This window comes from Parus major, chromosome 8 (genome assembly GCF_001522545.3).
Source record: "Parus major isolate Abel chromosome 8, Parus_major1.1, whole genome shotgun sequence".
NCBI lineage: Eukaryota > Metazoa > Chordata > Aves > Passeriformes > Paridae > Parus > Parus major.
Genome location: NC_031777.1, coordinates 21,512,335 through 21,530,944, shown reverse-complemented (window position 1 = coordinate 21,530,944; position 18,610 = coordinate 21,512,335). Strand labels below are relative to the sequence as shown.

At 49.6% G+C, this 18,610-nt stretch overlaps 2 protein-coding genes across 9 annotated transcripts in view; one reads left to right on the top strand and one right to left on the bottom strand.

Moving 5' to 3' along the window:
• The first annotated feature begins 529 nt into the window (after nucleotides 1-529).
• Nucleotides 530-4,539, top strand: TMEM53 (transmembrane protein 53). 4 transcript variants are annotated; one of them, XM_015636990.2, is made up of 3 exons: nucleotides 530-620; nucleotides 1,090-1,202; nucleotides 2,915-4,539. In XM_015636990.2, the coding sequence occupies exons 1-3, from the start codon at nucleotides 557-559 to the stop codon at nucleotides 3,575-3,577; spliced, it is 840 nt and encodes a 279-aa protein (XP_015492476.1). In that variant the 5' UTR covers nucleotides 530-556; the 3' UTR covers nucleotides 3,578-4,539. The 4 variants fall into 4 exon arrangements, with proteins under 4 accessions (XP_015492476.1, XP_015492477.1, XP_015492478.1 ...); XM_015636991.3 differs by having other exon boundaries at nucleotides 539-620; nucleotides 1,093-1,202; XM_015636992.3 differs by having other exon boundaries at nucleotides 541-628.
• A 5,061-nt stretch (nucleotides 4,540-9,600) lies between these two features.
• The window catches only part of RNF220 (ring finger protein 220), a 215,850-nt gene continuing 206,840 nt past the window's right edge, over nucleotides 9,601-18,610 (bottom strand). For all 5 annotated transcript variants that reach the window (XM_015636627.1, XM_015636630.1, XM_015636629.1 and 2 more), the window contains one exon: nucleotides 9,601-12,602. In XM_015636627.1, coding sequence (XP_015492113.1) covers nucleotides 12,531-12,602 — 72 coding nt within the window. In that variant the 3' untranslated portion in view covers nucleotides 9,601-12,530. The remainder of the gene's footprint in view (nucleotides 12,603-18,610) is intronic.

Genomic DNA, 18,610 nt, shown 5'->3' with positions numbered 1-18,610 from the left:
CTCAGCGTTCCCTGCCCCAGACCACCATCCCACAGGCCTGATCCAGCCCAGCCACAGGCCCTGTGCTCCCTCACACCCCAAACCCCGCTCCAGGTCCTACAGTCCCTGACACACTCCCTGACCCGCACGCCCAGCCCTTCCTGACCCAAACACCCGGATCAGGGCCAACAACCAGTCTCACCCCTCATGCCCGCCGTATCCCCTGCCCCCTCTGACTGCAATCCCCATTCCAGGCCCTACAATTCCCCTCATCCCGGCCCTGCGACCCCCGCCCGCCTCAGCCCCCGGGCCCCGAGGGGGCGGTTACCCCGCACAATGACTGACACGCGGCTGAACCAATCGCTTCCCGATTTTCTCCCCCTGCCCAATGGGTGATCAGTGGGCGGGGCGCTGGGCCGGTGCTAAGGGCGCGTTGCTAAGGAAGTGGGAGGTGGGTAGGGGGCGGGGCGGATGGTGAGGCGGGGTGGGCTCTTTCCCTTCCCATTGGCTGCGAGGAGGGAGGTGGGCGGAGCTTCCGGGGGGGGCGGAAGCGGCGGCCGGTGCGCGGAGCGCGGCCATGGGCACGCGCGGGCTGGAGGCGGCCGTGGTGGAGCCGGAGCCGGAGCCGGGACAGGCCCGCGGTGCGGAGGCGAGCGGGACCGGGGACACCAGTGACAGCAGGGACTGGGGCGCCTCTGCGGGCCGAGAAGGGGGAGCGGGCTGGGCTATGGAGGAGGAGCCGTGGGGCATTGGTGCTGTAGCAGGTGTCTGGCAGTACCTGGAGGACAGAGCAGGACGCTTCCCTTTTCCCCCTGGAATGGCAGCAGCTGCCGCTATCTCGCGGGGAGGCGGGAAGAGCGGTCTCGCCCCCCGTGGGGATCAGTTCGGTGCTGGCTTTGCGTCACCGGAGGGCGGTGGGAGCTGCAGGGGCTGGAGCTGTGCTGTTCGCAGCCGTCAATCCGGCCTGAGGCAACACTCGCGACTGGCCGAGAAGTCAAACTCACGCTTGCTTCACCATTGCCTTTAAGCTTTTCTAAGTAGACAAGCCGCTGTAAGTTGTGACTCGCGCAGGCTGGAGGGCTGTATTGTAACACTTGTGATCTGTTTCAGAAGGAACTACAGAGAGAGGGCCTGCCGAGGGCCAGCCTGTGGTGATCCTCCTAGGCTGGGCCGGCTGCCAGGACAAATACCTGGCCAAATACAGTGCAATCTACAGCCAGAAGGTGAGTAGCCGGTCTGTATTTTCATGACACTGTCATACTGTGAAACTGCCTTATTTTTGCATGTAAAAGTAAAGTCTGTCTGAAGCCTCTCTCAGTGTCACTCATGGAGAGTGAGTGAGAGTTCTCCTGTCATTGAAAGCTCCTTGTCTCTCCCAGTGTTATCTAACAGCTGCTGATGTCACCTTGGTGTGTGCAGCTAAGACACAAATACTTCCTTGGAGAAACTTTCAGCTGCTGTGTGACTCACTGAAGTATCTTAAGGCTTTAAAATTGTGGGATTATTCAGGAATGACGTGAACTGTGTCAGTTTTCCAAACAGGTAAACATTCAGGGAAAGGTTCTGTGTTTACTGCTTGCTGTTAGGCCACAGCACAGACATGGCGAGGCTGGGGTGGGAACTGACAGAACACATTGGCATCTGTCGTGCCTTTGGCTCTTCCTTCCTGTGAAAATGATTCATCTAAATGTTGTAAGCCAAATTAATTTTATCCTGTCTGTGAAACAGGCATCCTGTGATAGTCATAGCTGGTCACTATGAATTCCTTGTGTTTGAACTAGAGAGAACTGTCCTACTGCCAGTTCCCTAAGTTACGATATTTTCCGTTCTAATATTGTATTTTTTTGGAATGACCTCAGCTTGTAGCATGGGGACTCAGTGAAACATTAGGTTTTTTTGTTTTTTTTTTTTTTCTTGGTCAGCATGCAAGGAATCTTGTATTTATCCAAATCTGTTCCAACTGTAGGTGGTAAAGTTTGTACATTAACAAGTCTATTGTTAATGTGTAATCCAGTGCAGGAATCATTAATTGGCTTGATCTAGTGAAGAATGAGTTGTTAAGCAGCTTTAAGATGCTGCTGAGCAGATGAGAAGCATGTTACAGGGCAGTATGACAACTTCTTGGAAAATACATTTCTGTCAGAAATGGGAAAGGAGAGGATGTGTTTTCTTAACTCACTAAGAAGAAATGGCTGTAACCATGGCAAGATGGTAGAGAAGGCTGTGATTTGAGAACTTGCTATCCTCTTCTTCCTTATTCACTGTTTAGGGAGCTCTGGGGGGGTTGTTTTGGTGACTTCGCTTTGTGCTTGTCAGTGAGCTCAGGTGATAGAAAACGTCTGAAGCATTTATAAATGTAGATCTATCTGGTCTATTTTGAAACTCCTTCAAGATCCTTTTTCCAAATCTATACCTAAATGTAAGGACTTAAGTGTGAAGGCAATTGCTCAGGAGTTCTGAGTCCTTGAGCCAAAACTCTTTCTTTGCCCAGCTGGAGTGTTTCAGGAAGGTCTACAAAAATCCTGTCAGTGTTGGTTGGTGGTGAGTCTTAGAGACAGCTGCAAACAAGTGCACCCAAGGAGAGGAAGAAGTTCCTCTTTCTTCTTACATTTGTTTCAGTGTGATGACCTGGATGTGTACCAGAGCAGGCTTCTCTTACCAAAATGCCTGATACTGAAGGTCTGTGAATCAGGGAGATGGTTTTCTTCTCTTGGGTGAGGATTAACCCATAAAAATGGGTGGCAGTGTCCCCAGGGGTTGTGCCAGTTAGCACAAGATTTGAAAGGATTTCAGACATGACCAAAGCCAGGCCTCTGGCCTTTTTCTGTTGGGAACCTGTCCCAAATTTTCATGTTCCTTGTACTGCTGCTTGCTTACTCTCTGTAATTTGCAGCACAGCTTAAATGTGTGTGGGGTCTCTTTCTGTTGTTCTTAGGGGTGCACGGTCATCCGTTACACAGCTCCATGGAGGATGATATTCTTCTCTGAGACCTTTGGCATCAGATCCCTGCAGACCCCAGCCAGGCGACTCCTGGAGCTGCTGTTTGACTACAGTGTTGAAAACAGACCAGTTCTTTTCCATGTGTTCAGCAATGGTGGTGCCATGCTGTACCGTTACATCATCGAGGCGCTCCACACCCACAAGCCGTTTCAGAACCTCAGAGTAGCTGGCACCATTTTCGATAGCGCCCCTGGCAGAAGAAACTTGCGAGGAGGCCTTCGTGCCCTGGACACTGTCTTGGTCTCCATGAACGTGCTGCTCAAGTATTTGCTGCTGTTCACTTTTGCCAGCGTGGCCGTTGTGCTGCGGATCCTGCTGTACCCCCTGACCCGCTTCATCCACGAGAGCCATTACGATGCCCTGCTGAAAGCGCCCTCGCGCTGGCCCGAGCTCTACCTTTATTCCCAGGCTGATCTCATCATCAAGGCCAGCGAGGTTCAGCTCATGGCCAATGCCCGGCAGCAGCTCGGTGTTCCTGTGAAAGCTGTGGACTTCTCAGATTCGCCTCATGTCAGCCACATGCGGGTGTACCCCACCTACTACCACAGCCTCTGCACGACTTTCCTGTCTGACTGTGTCGGGGGCTCACCTCCTTAGTTCTCTAATGACCTTCAGTGTTTGCCTCTTCCTGCTCAGCTCCTATGGGAAATGTCACCCCCTTTCCTTTTGTGTCTTTGAAACCAGGAAAGTAGTTTTTTCCCTACCATGTACAAGTCTGAAAGCCTCCAGCCTGGCCTTTAGACCAGCCACGTTAGAGCAGAAAGTAGATATGGATTACTTTAAAGTCCTGAAACTGAAATCCTGTCATGGTTCATGTTGATGTACTTTACCAAGGTGTCACAGACCAGAATCTCACACTGAGTATTATTTGTTTCTTCCTGTCTCTTGTTCTCTGCTTTCCTTGTTGTCCCCGATATCCAATGTGCATGTTCTGTTGCTTGTACTAATTTTACAATACACCTCTTCCATGTCTTTGTTGTTTGTTTTTTTTTTTCCCTCTCTGCCATTTGTTTTATCTTGTAGTGAGCAAACAGAGTCAAGACTGCAGGACTTTTTGCTTTTCTCAGTGCATCTCACTTGTACTCTCCTTGATGGAGATCAGGCCCTGAAACCAAGTGTAAGACCAGGAAAAGGTGTGTGCAGGACAGTATGACCAGACTATCATGTGGTTCCATTAAATAGCTGAGATAAAACAGTCAAAGCTCTATGATCCTTAGTGGGAGCTTAAATATTTGTGATAACTTTTGCTTCTTCAACCCAGAGGTTTAAGCTAACATTTTTGAATGTGTCTAGTGTTTTGTTTCTCTTCCTTCCAGTCTTTTGTGTGTTCTACTGAGTAATTTACTTTCTTGGAGAGCTACTTATTTGTTATTGTATGTCTTTGAGCAGCCTGTATTTTGCATCTGGATATTCAGGGAAACTTTTGGATTACAGCTGTGCCAGACCCCTGAAACAAAAAGGTGGAATTGCAGAAGAAAATGGAACTGTCTCTTGGAACTATGCTTTATACTCAATATTTTTTAAATCACCTCCAGCCTACAAATGACCATGAAATACGATGTTTTTGTCCATAATGTTCTCTTCAGATGATCAGTCTTTGCAGTCCATGCAATGTGTACGAGAAGTTAATTCCTTCCACCTAGTGAAAAAGTAGCTCATTGAACTGTACTTCATCCATGTTTGGGTTTAGGTTTTATTTATTTGGGGGAGAAGTGGGGATAAAGACAGAGGAGAGCCTGCTGATGTGTTCATGCTATGTCACAGCGTACCAAGCTAATTAATAATATGATGAACAGGTTTAACCAACTTTAAATTGCCAGAAGAAGCTCTGGAGGGCTGTGACATGGGCCTGCTTGAACAAGGAGCTGCCCTAGAGTGGTAGGCACTTAAAAAGCAGGAGGAGTTTTGCAAAAGGTTCTGCCAGTGGGTGGCTGTGCTGGTCTTGCCCACCCTTGGGGTGCTGTCATCCACAATTACAAAACTCTTGCTGTTCTGGATTGAAACACAGAGGGGGTTGTCCTTGAGAAGCACTAAAATAATTTGGAAGTTTAAAACAAGAACTGTAGCACCTCAGAGAAGTGAAAGCACAGGGTGAGTGGCAGTAGTGACCACACAGCTGTTTGTAGCAGACTGTTGTGACAATGGACAATTTCTTTTACAGCAGAATAACCCCCTGATGAGCATGTTTTTAGAGGAAGGGTTGGGCTGTATATGGGATAAGTGAGAACTGAAAAGGGCCTGATGATCTGTTTTATATTTGATTTTTTTAGAAGTGAAAACTGTCCCCAGGCACAAGAGCCCTTGTTGCTTGGGATCCAGTCTTCAGTAGGTGTGACACCAGTTCCATCTCCCATTGTGACAATGGGGTGTGAGGGCTACCCCGTGGTAGGAGCCTTCAGCCTCCCCCTTTTTATGGAGAAATTCTTGTTTCTAGGTTTTGAACCTGTAAAATCCAGTCATGGTCCTCTATCTCCAGAAAGCCCAGATCAGACATCTCCCAGCTTTTTAAAGCAGGCCCCTGGTTTGTATGTCAGTGCTGTAACTCCTGAGCTGTCATGTATTCATCTGCCTTTTCAGAGATCTGGGCTGGGGCTTCTCAGCATCCAGCTTGTTTGTAGCACTGTGAACACTCTTGGGGGACAGAGGTGATAGAGGCTATTTAACCAGCACTTGCCCTCATGCTGGTTTCTACAGGTTCAGTATTTTACAGATCAGTTAAACACTCCATAATATACACCTCTGAATTAATACAGTTGTTTCTGGGAATCTGCTGTTCCTGTTTATTGCTGGGGGTGTTGAACTTCTGTTTAAGCACTCAGGCTGTTGCAGAACATGGCTGGCAGGAGCTGGAGCTAAACCCTCTGCTCCTGCCTGACAGGATGGTGAAGCTTCTTCTGGGGAGAGCCTCACATGTCAGCTGCACCTTCCTTCCCCACTTTCACTTCCCCAGCACGGTGTTGCCACATGGCCAGCTCACTCCAGCTCAGCCTACTTCCCCACTTTCCAGAGCAGCTCTGCAGTCAGAGGTGTCCTGAGCTTTGCAAACAGGAATGTGCTCACAGGCATTTCCACTGCTGCAAAAGTGACTTGAAATTTGGAGGTGATCTGTGTACACAGCTCTCTGAGAGCAGGGTGATCTTGGGCAAGCCAGTGATTTACAGCACCAGTCGTCTGAGTGGGTTTTGTTTTCTGAGTCCCAGCAAGTTTTAATTCCGATTGTGAGCACTGTGTGATATGCTGGCCTCTGCTTTCCTGTACTGTGTGTGCCCCCACCTTCCTGCCCTCCGTATTCCTGTGGCTTATTTGAAACAGAAGGTTAATAACTTGGAGCCCAAAGGCACATGGCTGAGAACTGATCCAAGCACTACTGGATTTACAAAAACCCAGCCTCAGACCCTTAATCCTTGCTAAACTGTCACGGTTTGGCGCTGCCAGCGTTCCTAAAGAGCTTCAGCCTGAACACTGAAAGCCCAAAGGTTGTGATATCTTGGCAAATCCAGGTAAATCTCTGGATGAGCTATGGGGAGGAGGGGCACTGCAGATCTGTTCATTGGGAGGAAAAATGCAGCATCCCTGGGCTTGCCTCGAGGGTAGGGAGTGGGATGTGTCCCAGAGCTTGTTTTCCTGCAGTCCAGCCCTCATGTGCAGACTGCAGTAGTGTGGGTGGAACACCAAGAGTGGTGGGAGAGGATGGTCACAGTTGTGGTAAAACAAAATTAACTTTCCCTCAGTAGCAAAATCCATCTGAGTGTTTCCTATGAGGGAACTGAGCAAGCAATCCTGGCTTGCTCCCCTGTGCTTTCTCTCCCCAGGCAGTGGTGATGTTACGGGATGGTTTTGAAAAACAAAAAAAGCCACTTAGTGGTCAGGGTGGCCTGTGTGGCTGGGCTGGAGGGCACTCAGCCGCTCCTGACAGGGCTGGGAGGGTGTCAGTGCACCCAGAGCTCCCTGTGACAATGGGAGAGGCTGTGGTGGGGATCTGGGCAGGCCAGGGGCAGGATCCAGCCAGCCAGGGTTCAGGTTTTGGAGCTGGGGGAACATTGTGCAGCACAGGCAATTAAAATTAGGCTCCTGTGTGGAGACTGACCTGTGCCCACACCTCATAAAGGTGTTTTAAAGGTGTGTGGGCTGAGGTCCCACTTTCATGCATGTTGGGATGCTGCAGGCATATGTGTGGAGCTCTGCCCTTGATGGAAAAGTGGGAATGGACGGGATGGAACCAAGCAATCCAAGCCCGTGCCGCATCCCAGGAAGTGAAGGAGGGAGGCTGGTCTCCACAGCCCGTGCGGGAGCTGGCAGGGGGCGGCTGTGCAGAGCCCACGGGAGCCCCGTGCCGGGCGGGAGCAGCTCCACGAGGTGGCAGCAGGACCCCTCTTTCCCGCATGGAGAGATTGCTAGACTAGGAGACAGCTGAGCAGATCCTGGCTAAGACCCCAACAGCTCGGCTCAGCCCAGCGCTTCTGAGTGCCTGAGAGCATCTCCTGCAAAAGGTCTTCTCTTGGGGCAGGGAAGAAGACCAGCAAGAGCTAACTCCGATGACAAGAATTAGAGATTGTGAGTTAATACATAACAGCATCTCTCCCTAGGGCTGCCTGACTCTGAAATTTTTACTAAGATCCCATTCTTCAGCTTTAACTGATTGTTAAAACTAAAAGTCTAACAGCAGGCATAGCTTTCCTGCCCTTCTCACCTCAGCAGACCAGGTCACAGCACTTCCCTCTCCATCTCCCATGGAAGCCCATCTGTCTTTTGAGTGAATCTGTGTAATAGTGTGATCAAGCAGACCATGGCCCAACTTCTGGGAGCTCCACGTATCAGGACTCTGGAGCTCCCTTTGCTTTCCTGTAGTCCCTGGGAAAGGTGCTGAGCTTAGTGCTGGTCTTCTGAAAAGGCTGGCAGGACCCCCCAGCACACAGGGCTGGGGGCTTAGAATGCAATTAGGAAACAGAACAACACAAACGGGGGCCCACAGCCACCAGCTGATTTGTCTCCTAATGCCCCCTTGTCCAGCACACCCACACAGCTCCTTCACCCAGCCTGGGGCATGGGCATCCCTCCATCCCCTTCCCTTTGAACTTGACCTCCCGCCATCCTCTCATTCCTGCATCCTCACATGGCTGCAAGTGCACCCCAGCACCATCAGAGACAGGCTACGTGGGCATGGCTGGGATGGGCAGAGTGGGCACAGCATCCTTCGGTCACCCTCCCAAACCTATGGGGGCTGGGGCAGTGAGAGCTTGGGCAGCCCCTGCCCCCATGGAGTGATGGATGAGCTGACAATAGGGTATTGATAAGGAATTAACCTTGAGCCCTTCTTGCTTCAGTGTCAATAGAGCAGGAGCCAAGTACACACGTTTGATTGGAAATCTGTGTTTGGCCTCTGCCTCTGAGCCCATTGAAGGAGAGAGACGAGAGGGGGATGTGAACTGCCCTGCTGCCCCTTCCCCAGCTGGGACCCCCCAAGGCAGATCCCTCTTGGCTTCCCCAGCCCCCTGCTGCTGGAGTTGACCAGGGGCACCCAGCTCAAGAGGCTGCAGCAACCTCTGTGCTCCCAACCTGGCATGTGGAGGGCTGGGTACCAGGGCCCCCCTTGTTCCCTAAAGGGCCTGTGCCCATCCTGCACCGGCCTACACTCCGAGCAGTTTGTTTAATTAAGTGTTTTGCCTAATGGGATTGCCTCATTTCCATAACAAACTGGCGGGCTGTCATTAGGTGGGCTCCCTCATTCATTACTGTTAATTAGATATGGATCCCCCAGAAGGCGGTGCGGGGTGATGAACGAGGCCCCTGACACACGCTATTACACATTAGCATTTTCTCAATATATCCGATACATCATGGTCCTCTGCTTCCTAAAGATATTTTAAATAAAATATTAGCAGCCTGCTGTGGGGTAGGTGGAGAGGGAGGGAGGGTTTCTGCCCCTCACCCTGGCCTCAGGCCTCCCTTGGGCTGGAAGTGGATGGGAGAGTGGCTGAGACCTTCGTTGCTTCTTGCCAGCCAAAAAAGTGGCCAAATCCCACCCTTTCCCTATCCTTGGCACAGCAGATGGGAAGATGTCCCCGACATCTTTATTGCCTCCTCCCACCAGCCTGGGGACCCCAAGCAACCCATCCCTAGGGGACACAGCCATGGGGAGAGGTTTGAAAACTGCCCGTTGACCCATCTGCAAAATGTTTGTAAACCAAAAGCGTGGGCGCCAGCCGTGTGCCGGGGGGGGGAACCCGACCTCTGTCCCCCCGCCCCAGCAGCCTCCCAGTCCCTGTGTCAGGGTAACCCTACACTGCACTGGAGGCCCCTAATGCAGGAGGTATAGATCTGTTGGGGCTGGGCGTCTCCTGCCCCCAGCTAACGCAACCGATGAGACTTCATTATGGGGGTGTCCCCTGGGGGCTGCCCTTTGCCCCGCCCTCCTGGCTCTATGTGGGGACCAGTTGGGGGAACCCATCCGTGGTGGGGTCTGGTGCATGTCCCAGCATCCCCCTGCATCTGTCTCTGCATCCCAAACAGGACCAGGACTCCCCTCTGGGACATTACTCACATCCAGGGGCTGCAGCATGTGGGGGTCTCTGCTGCCTCTTGCCTGCAAAGGGAAACACAGAGAAGCAGAAAGCGCCCGACAAGATTTATACTTGTTTAATTAATGTCAAATGTAGTTTACAAACGGGAGTGACAAGTACCTCTTTGTATAGTATACACTGACACACAATCATTGACACACCGGAATATCGCTTTGTGCAACTGGGATTCTTTGGGCAAAGATAGGTAACTCTGATATTTCACTTTTTTTTTTTTTTTTTAAATCATTTAAACTCATTACAGAAGAGGGGAAGTGGCAGATGCCTGTTACAAACTGGGATGCCTCTCTCCCCAGCCTTCCCCCTGCAGCTTCCCCCTTGAAAATGGGATGGCTTTACAATTTAAACAAAAAAACCCCCAAAAAACCAAAAATAAATCCCAAAGCAAAGAACCAGTGACTAGTTACATATGGTTTTACTCATACGTACATAAAGCACGTGGCTGGTCCACAACACCTGCCAGAAAGGCCCTGGGAGGGAGCCAGGCTATTTCCAAGGAAGGGCAGGGTAGGGGTGTCCTACCCTCTTGCCCTTCCTGGCTGCCTCTCAAACCCACCTGGCTGCCCCCTCTCAATCTCTGAGACCTCAGCACCAGCACTCTCCCAGCTGAGCCATGTACCCTGAAAGTTTTTCTCCCTTCACAAGTCCAGCCTGAGCTATGCATGCCTGCCCTTCCCCTGCCTTGTGCTGCTGGCTGCAGGGTTACCCCGCAGTGACAGCCCCTGCCCACAGTCTCCCTGTGAAGGCAGAACCCTCTGGGGTGCCTTGGCTTTCTCTGGTTCCCAGGAGCTCTGCTGGCACAGAGCAGTGGAGGCTGCAGCTCTCTGGTCTCAGAGGCCACACAGTTATCAGTGTGGACACAAGGGAAACTCCCAATTAGGAACTGTCGCTTTTTGATGAGATATTTATGAAATAACAGCTCCTTCAATTTCATTTGGGGTTTTTTGGGTGCAGTGGGATCCTTTTGAATCAGTCAAGAAGATGCCAAGGCTGCAGCTGTTCTCTGCAAAAGAGCTCAAGGTAGGGAAGCAGCAGTGGGACTGTCACACCCCCCACATTCTGCTTACCCAGCAATACCCCAGCAGCACTGGGGTCCTAGCTCCAAACCCCTCATCCACTGCTTTTTCCAGACTGTCTTAATGCTCCAGCTATGTTGTGCTGCCAGGTGGGATCTGCTTGGAAAGGAATGGGGCAGATGAGCTTTCCCATCTCCCTGTCTTCTGGCTATGGGGAGCTGGCACCCCACAGCTGCCCAGGAAACTGTGGCAGGGATGCACAGTGTGGGGCTGGGAGAAGTCCCAAGGCCTTGGAAAATGGGTTGCTATCTGTTTCTTGGATCCTGACAATAAAAGAAAGAACAAAAAAAACCAGGCCAGATGGCAGCTTTGGTTAAGGCTGAGGATACAGGAGACAGGGACAAGCATGAGGGACTGCATGGAAGAAGCTGGGGCTGCAGGGGACCTCTGGGTCCAGCTGAGAGTGTCTCTGCTGGACCCTGGGAGTGGCAGGGGGGACGAGACAGGGCTGGCTTGGCTCTCTGCCCTAGTGCCAAAACCTCTTAGGAAAAACGCAGGCTGCGGGAGAGCGGGAGCTGGGGGAAACGAGAGCAGGGCAGGGCTGGCTCTGCAGGGCTTGCACAGCTCTGCCAGGCAGCTCTGCACAGGAACTGGCTGAGTCTCTCTGGGCAAAGCCACCACCATCCTGTCCCCTGCCATCCCCACTGTCCTGCCTCAGCACCAGCCTGATGCCCCGGCATCTTCAGCCAGGAAACACTGCCCAAAGGAGGAAAGCAAAGCCAGGCAGGGCAGGGGAAAAGGGGCTATGGGCTGGGGGAGCACAAGGTGTCAGCTCGACCCCCAAGCAGGCACTAGGGGAAAGGACAGTGCTCTGACAGACTCCCTCTTTCCAGCTCCTCACCATTTGCCCCTTCCCCAGCTGGGAAAGATAAAGGGGGCTGAGCCAGATTCCCCCTGTCCTGCCTGGCCCCCCGGTGAGGAGTTAAAAGCTGTGTCTTTCCGGGGATAACGATTCTATTATAAATAGCCCCATTAGCTACAACTAATGACAAAAATCCACCTCCTCTACTCCCCATAAGTTCTGTAAGTTATGGGCAATGCTACAGCCATTACTAAAAGCTGTTAACTTCATATCTGAATGAGGAAATATACACCACAGAACATTAAACCATTTATATTATATATATGTATATATATACTTTTTTTAAACTAATGACTTTAATGCCAAAACTTTGCTGAACCAAGAAAAATATGGGTTTAATGTTCTCTGCTCATTTTTTTTTTCTTCTTTAAAAAAAATACAACCCAAAGAAAAGAAAGGGAAACTTATTAGTATGTAATGTTTGAGTCTATCCCATTTATACACAACATTGTAAACATATATAATCTATATTACATGTGCTTCATTTCTGCCTGGGTGTGTTTTTTTTTTTTTTTAAACCTTTTAGTCATCACTAGAACACCACAAAAAACCAAAACAGAACCAACCAAAAAAAAAATAAAAATAAAATCAAACCAAAACAAATAAAAACAAAACAAAAACTGATCAAGGAACACAAGTTACAGGTTATTTAACATCTTTCTGTCAAGGGTCCCTTCCCCAGTCTCCTGGGGGCAGAGTGGTCGACAACACAGTCCAAAGGAGGGCTCACGAGCCATCCGCAATGCAAAGCCAGCTCCAGGGAATGGGTGATGGGGAACACTGGTTTTAAAAAAGGGGGCTTCACAACAAAGGATTTGGTTTTGCCCGCTGCAGATGCTGAAGGAGGTCTCAAACTGTGGGACCTGGCAGCCGAGGCTCCCCGCTGCTCCTGTATCCTCGAGTCCATGTCTGGAGTCCCTGGTTTGTTTTTTCTTTGAATTTTAAAACGTCTTTTTTTTGTTGTGGTCGTTCTTCTCCCCCTGGGTGTGATGAGCTGAGCCGAGTAGCTGGGTCCCGCCCTCCTGCTGGGTCCTTCATAAGTAGATGCGCCGAAGGTCTCCAGGAGACGTGATGGTGTTACACTGAGGACAGAGCTTCTTGGCACCCTGCAACCAGCAGATGAGATGCACAGTGTGAGAATGTGAAGGACATCCCTGCCCTTGGCCTGGGACTACAGGAGCAGTAAGGCCCTCCAGGCAGGGCCATGGCCTCCAACAGCGAGCACAAGATGTATGAAGGGGGAGTCCCAATGTCCTCCCTGCCTATCCTGCAAATCCCCATCCCACTCCAGTCCCTGGCATGAGGCAGCTGGACAAGGAGGAGCTCTGAAGAGGGCTGAAACTCAGAGCCAAGGTGCATCACCCAACTCAGCACCACTGTCACCACTGGTTGCCAGGGAGATTTGCTCCTTTTTGTTTCCCTTGCTCACCTGCAGCCCTCGATGAGCCAGTTCAGGTCACCAAACTGGCAGAAAACCCAGCTGGAACAAGTGAAGTTTTCAGCAGGGATGACTGAGCTGGTTCATGGGGGCCTTGGACCATCCCTTTCAGAGCAGCACATTAGGACACTATCTCGTCCATCCTGCAAAAGCCTAAGAGCTGCTGGCATGAAGGAACCCTCCATCCCATCCTCCCCAGCTCACACATACTGCAGAGATAAGTCTGTTCTGCCAAGGTGAGCTGGAAACAGCAAACTGATGTGAGTTGGGGTGGGGTAAAGGGTGTCCCACAGGAACAGTACATGAAATAAAACAAGGGCTGATGTGCCATCTATCACCAAGCCTGACAGCAAGAGGGTGTTAATAAGCCTCAGAATCGGGGTCAACCTAAGCCGGTCATCATTAGATTGGCAGATGTGACAGACAATTGATGGGAAAAATGACAGAAAGATGGCTCTGCTGTGAGGCAGCCTCCCAACTACAGCACCAGCAGCGTGGGAAATTTGGATGGCCTTCCCTGCTCCCACTGCACATTATTCCTTGCAGTCATGGACTTGGCACACTTGCTATTCCCTGAGCTTTGCACTTCTGAACAATCAGGTCCCATCTGACAGTGCCCGCTGCCAGCGGCTCAGCTGTTGATGGAACACATGTGGGGACCATGGGCACCTGCACCTGATCTAAACCAGTCACACATGAAGTCCCGTTGAGCTAGAGTTGAATGAAGTGTAAGAGACCCCCAAAACACCTTGAGCATCACTCTCAGGCTGGAAGTCTGAAGAAGGACAGACTACTGGTGGTCAGGATGGCACACCTAACGCTGGTGCTGATGCCTGTGGACACATCCTTCCACTTAACTGGGACAACTACTGTGTCTGTTTTCAGTCTTCCAGGGCAGGGATCATCCCACTGCATTGCCTGTGCAATGCATCATGCAGCCTTATGCAGTGGTCTTCACCAAGTGGACTTGGCATGCTGGATTATGGGGGGAGCAAGTGCCAACTGTAACTCAAAGGAAAGGCTTAAAACACTGATGAAATGGAAACTTGAGTGCAGTGGAATTCAGCAGAGCCTGTTTACTTAACATGCCTCTTTGCTTATGCTCAGTATCTCAGCTTTGGATCTACAGAATGAGAAATAGCAAGCTCTACTCTGCATGTCTCAGTAAAAACTTGCTGCAGTGGTGAAAACATGAGAGAAAAATCTGAACATCTGCCCTTTCTGCCACTGTGGTGACACAGCAGCACTCCCAAGGGGCTCACTAATCTGGATGCAAATGCCACAAAATATCCTGTTTCAACTGAGTCTCTACTCAGTTCCATGCAGCTCCCTTTTCATTGGAGGCACCTGTTGCATCTAGTTGCCCTCTTGGCATCATCTTTGTAGCTGGAGGGGGTCCCAAAGGAAGTGGCAGGAGGTGCTGAGGAATTAATTCACAGCATGTTGTCGGAGGGACAGCAGCTGCCAGCTGCCTGTTCACGCTTTCCTGTGTGCCCTGACAAGCACAAGTGTGCATGGGGACTTTAAGCATTCCAGATGTGACTTGTGCCCACATCTGTGTCCATGCTCTCCTTCCTTACTTTCAAGCTTGCTCGTAAGAGGCAGCAAGGCATGAACCAAAGGCTGCAGGTGCTCACTATAAGCACCAGCTCTGTGCTCAGCCCACAGGGACGGCAGAACAAGCCCGAGCCCGATGAAACCAAGTGCATCTTTGCCGCTCTCTTCCATAGCAAAGCAAGGTCAGGTATGCAGTTCCCTCACACTACAGGGAAAGGGAAGATGGCTGGATTTATCTTGACAGAACTTGAGATCTCTGTCCTGGAGATATGTTTGCTGCACCACATGCTGATGGCTCGTGGTAGTTTTAGCACTAGTTAAAAATCACCAGAGTACTTACTCATTTCTTGCTGTGAGATATGGATTAGGAAAAGGGCAAAACAGGCTTCAACTCCCAGCAGCCTCTCTCAGAGCCATCACTTCCATGGGTGTTTTCCACGTTTTTCCTAAATGCCAAACTACCACATGGCTTTAGGGAGGTCCACTCTCCCACCTAAACCTGAGAGCTGCACATGAATAGTCAGGGACAAGTTTTCAACCATGTCACCAACCACATGTAGCCTGACCTATTTTCTGCAAAAGCTACATAATCACAGATTGATTTAGGGAAGTGGTGGATACTGCTTCACCTGCAGTGGGAAGCAGGGCTCATCCTTGAGCTCTGAAGCCTGGGTACATTGAAGGGAATAACAGCATCCTGGAAACCTTCAGCAGCCTGGCCCGAATGCAGTGCAAGCAGCACGTGGCACGCTGGGCCTAGGGCTCTGGGTCTCCCTAATACTTTGGACACTTGGGGAAGCATTTTTCTTTTATATTATATGAAACTGCCCTCCACACATAAGCATGTGTGGTAAATTCAGAACTAAGTCCTGATTTTTTACTTTTTCGATTGAAGTTGCTCAGAACCTTGTTCCTTACATCTGACTTTTCGGTGTAGGTGTACATTTATCTGCACCACTGATTAAGCTCTCCTCTCTTGTGGAGAGGCACATAAGCTTGTACACACACATGCTGGCACAGGCACAATGAAAAAGCATTTGCTCCCCCACTGCTCACCTGCCAGCTGGGGTTACTAAACTTTTCCCTTGAAATAAAAATGCTGTGGAATAATAAGTCCCACCTGTCGGCCATTTCTTTTTCTTTTTTTCCAGGTCCTTCTGCTCCTTTCATCATAGCTACATGGAAAAGCCTTGATGTGTTATAGCTGTGTGTGCTGGAGTAAAGGCCACCTCAGCTTTTCCATTATAAACCCCAGTTTTGGGGGGTTTATAAAACTCTGCTGCAAGAAGTTTGCTCCAGGGCTGTTACAAAGCAAAGAAATGGGGCTGGAACTGGGATGGAGTTTATTTTTTCTCCTCCTTTCTTAATTAAAATTTGGCAAGTGATTGATCCACAATACAGGCTAATCACTTGGGGTAGTAGTTTGAAAAATGCATTAACGAGAGCTGAGATGTTGAAAAGTCGTTAGGGCTTACATGGTGCCAGGAAGGATTGGAGTAGTTTGTCTTAAAGTTGCCTCTTAAAAAAAATGGTATGATGTCTGCTATAAATTGGCTAAAGCAGGGAAACTCACAAGGAAGGATTTAGGCACTTCCTGCTGTCCTGTGGGTCTAAAAATGGGCAATTTCCAAGAAGAATATGTTACCAGGCACAGAGAATAAAGAGACACACAAATAGAGCAGGCAAAGAAAGTAAAATCTAAGCAGAGAGATGACAGGAGGGACCCAAACCAAGAGGTGGCTTCTTGCCAGGAAAGGAACTGAATGCCAAGATCCAATTGTCAACCAAGGCTAGCCTCCTCTCCCACCTGTGCCTCCACACAAAGTGTGGAGCTTCTTCTCTGCAGATGCTAATTCCCAGAGAAACAGTTGTCCTCTATTGCCATTGTGGGGTACCCTCCAGTTGTCAGGTAATGGGGTTAAACCACCAGGAGAACTTCTTTCATGAAGCCTCCTTAAAGGGTAGAGCTCACCCGCACAGGCTGTTGGAGGCCAGACTGAAGAATGCTAATTAATAACCAGAGAACCTCATGGCAGATGAGAATATCATGAAGGCTCAAGCACAGCATTCATGCAGCTGCTGACTCAGGAGGTCCCTATATGTTGCTGAAGCACTGAGGAATCACCCAGGACTGCTCTGTATCTGTGCTGTTTTGTACAAAATCACTCCAGCCCACATGGTATATATGGTACTAGAGCCTAGAAAGAGTGGCAAGAACGTACTAATTACTAAAGATATAAATGTGTCAACTGCAGAGCTCACATATATATCGATGGATCCCCTGGAAGCATTTTGTAATGAAGAAGGCTTTTTAGAAGTGATTTTTTCCTGCTCTTATAGCTGTCATTTTCAAATAAACCCAAGACAGGCAGGCACAAGCCTGGAGTCAGCAAATACACGTGGGAAATGCTGGATCTGGCTTGTACAGGTGATGGGGGAAGCCCAGTAAACTGCATTTCCTCAAATAAACCTCTCCTCTTTCAGCCTTTGCACACACCGACAGCTCCTTCACTGACAAACAACAGCCTGACTTAGCTTCCAGCTCCATTTACTTAATAAAGAAGGATACCAGGGATTGGGAAATCACAAAACCACAGCTCTGAGAGATGTCAAGAACTCACCAACCCATTCCCTGGGCAAGATCACCTCAACCTGAATCACTGCTGACAGACACACATCAACTCTGTTCTCACAAACCTCCAAGGATGGAGGTTCCAAACCTCCCCAGCAAATCACTACAGCAGACGGCCAATCTCTTCTGTTAGAGAACTCTCCTCAGGAGAAGGAAAATACAAATCTCACCCACTATTAGCTGTAGGGTCCCTCTCAGTTAATGGGGAAGGATGGAGACAGGGCAGACTTAGAGAGGCAGATTCATCCCCTACTACCCCATGACTCAGGCTGCAGCCAACCAACCAGCTTGAGATGGACACCCACCATGAGGCTGTCAGCGCCCACCTGCTGCTGCCCAGGCAAAGTCTTGCTCCTGAAACAGCATTTTCTCTCCTATCTTTGAAGAACCCAGCACATGTTTTCAGGTTTTCCAAAAGGGATCACAGGTAAATCACTCCATGATCTTGGTTCTCTTAAGGCATCTCCAGGGTCCCTCCCTGTGAACCCAGACTTTGCTTCAGAGATGGAATCTCCTCTGGTCAATGTCTGGTCAGAGTTTGACCAGAACTTGAAGCCTGTTGACATGCTAAGCTCCAGTATAATTATACCTAAGCTAGAAAGTCCAGCAATCATTTGTAGAGTTAGTGATTAAAAGTCTCTTCCTTGCCCTTACCAACAGAAGAGTTATAATTTGGAACTGAACCTAAAAAACCAGAAATCCAAAAATTTTATTTTCATGAAGTCTAAGCATTTTAAGATCCAATTCTCATCAGTGCCCTAAACAATATCAAATCATATGCTCAGATCATTATACTATTGTATCCTAGAAAATGTTTAAACCATAGGTCCATAGACACATGTGAGCATCAAATTTCACCCTGTCTTAAATACCCTGCAGAGGTTTAGAAGTGCTTGCAGGCACTCTGAGCCTTCAGTTCCAGGGCTATGTTCAGTACATGATCCCTACTCTCTCAGACAACTCACACTCTAAGTTAATATTAGACCTTGGCTGGGTATGTGAACCACAGGCACATAGGAGAAAGGGGACTTTTCACCAGCATGGATGGCAGATCTCCAGATTGTTCAAAAGGGGCCGGAAGCCTGACACAACCCGCCTGCTCCAACTCCTATTAACTCCAACAAATTGTTTATTGCACAACAGAAGAAAAATGCTGCCCCTCTCCCCCAGCCAAGTCTTTCCATGTGTGCTGCACGCGCAGGCTCCCTCCTCCCAACCCCACTGGGGAGCCAGCTTTATACCCAGGGAAAGGTAACAGCAGTGATTATTACACACACTATCCCACAGCTCCTCGCTTGTTAAAAAAAACAAGAGTCTCTTTTGTGCCCGAAATAAAAGGAGATACCTTAATTAGAACAATGCAGGTTGGTAAGCATTAAACACTGAGCCCAGCTGCTGTATGCCATTAAATTCATAAAAAGGGAGGGGGGAAGGAGGGCAGTCTTAACGAGATTACACACATTGACTTTGATCAAGACACAAAAGCA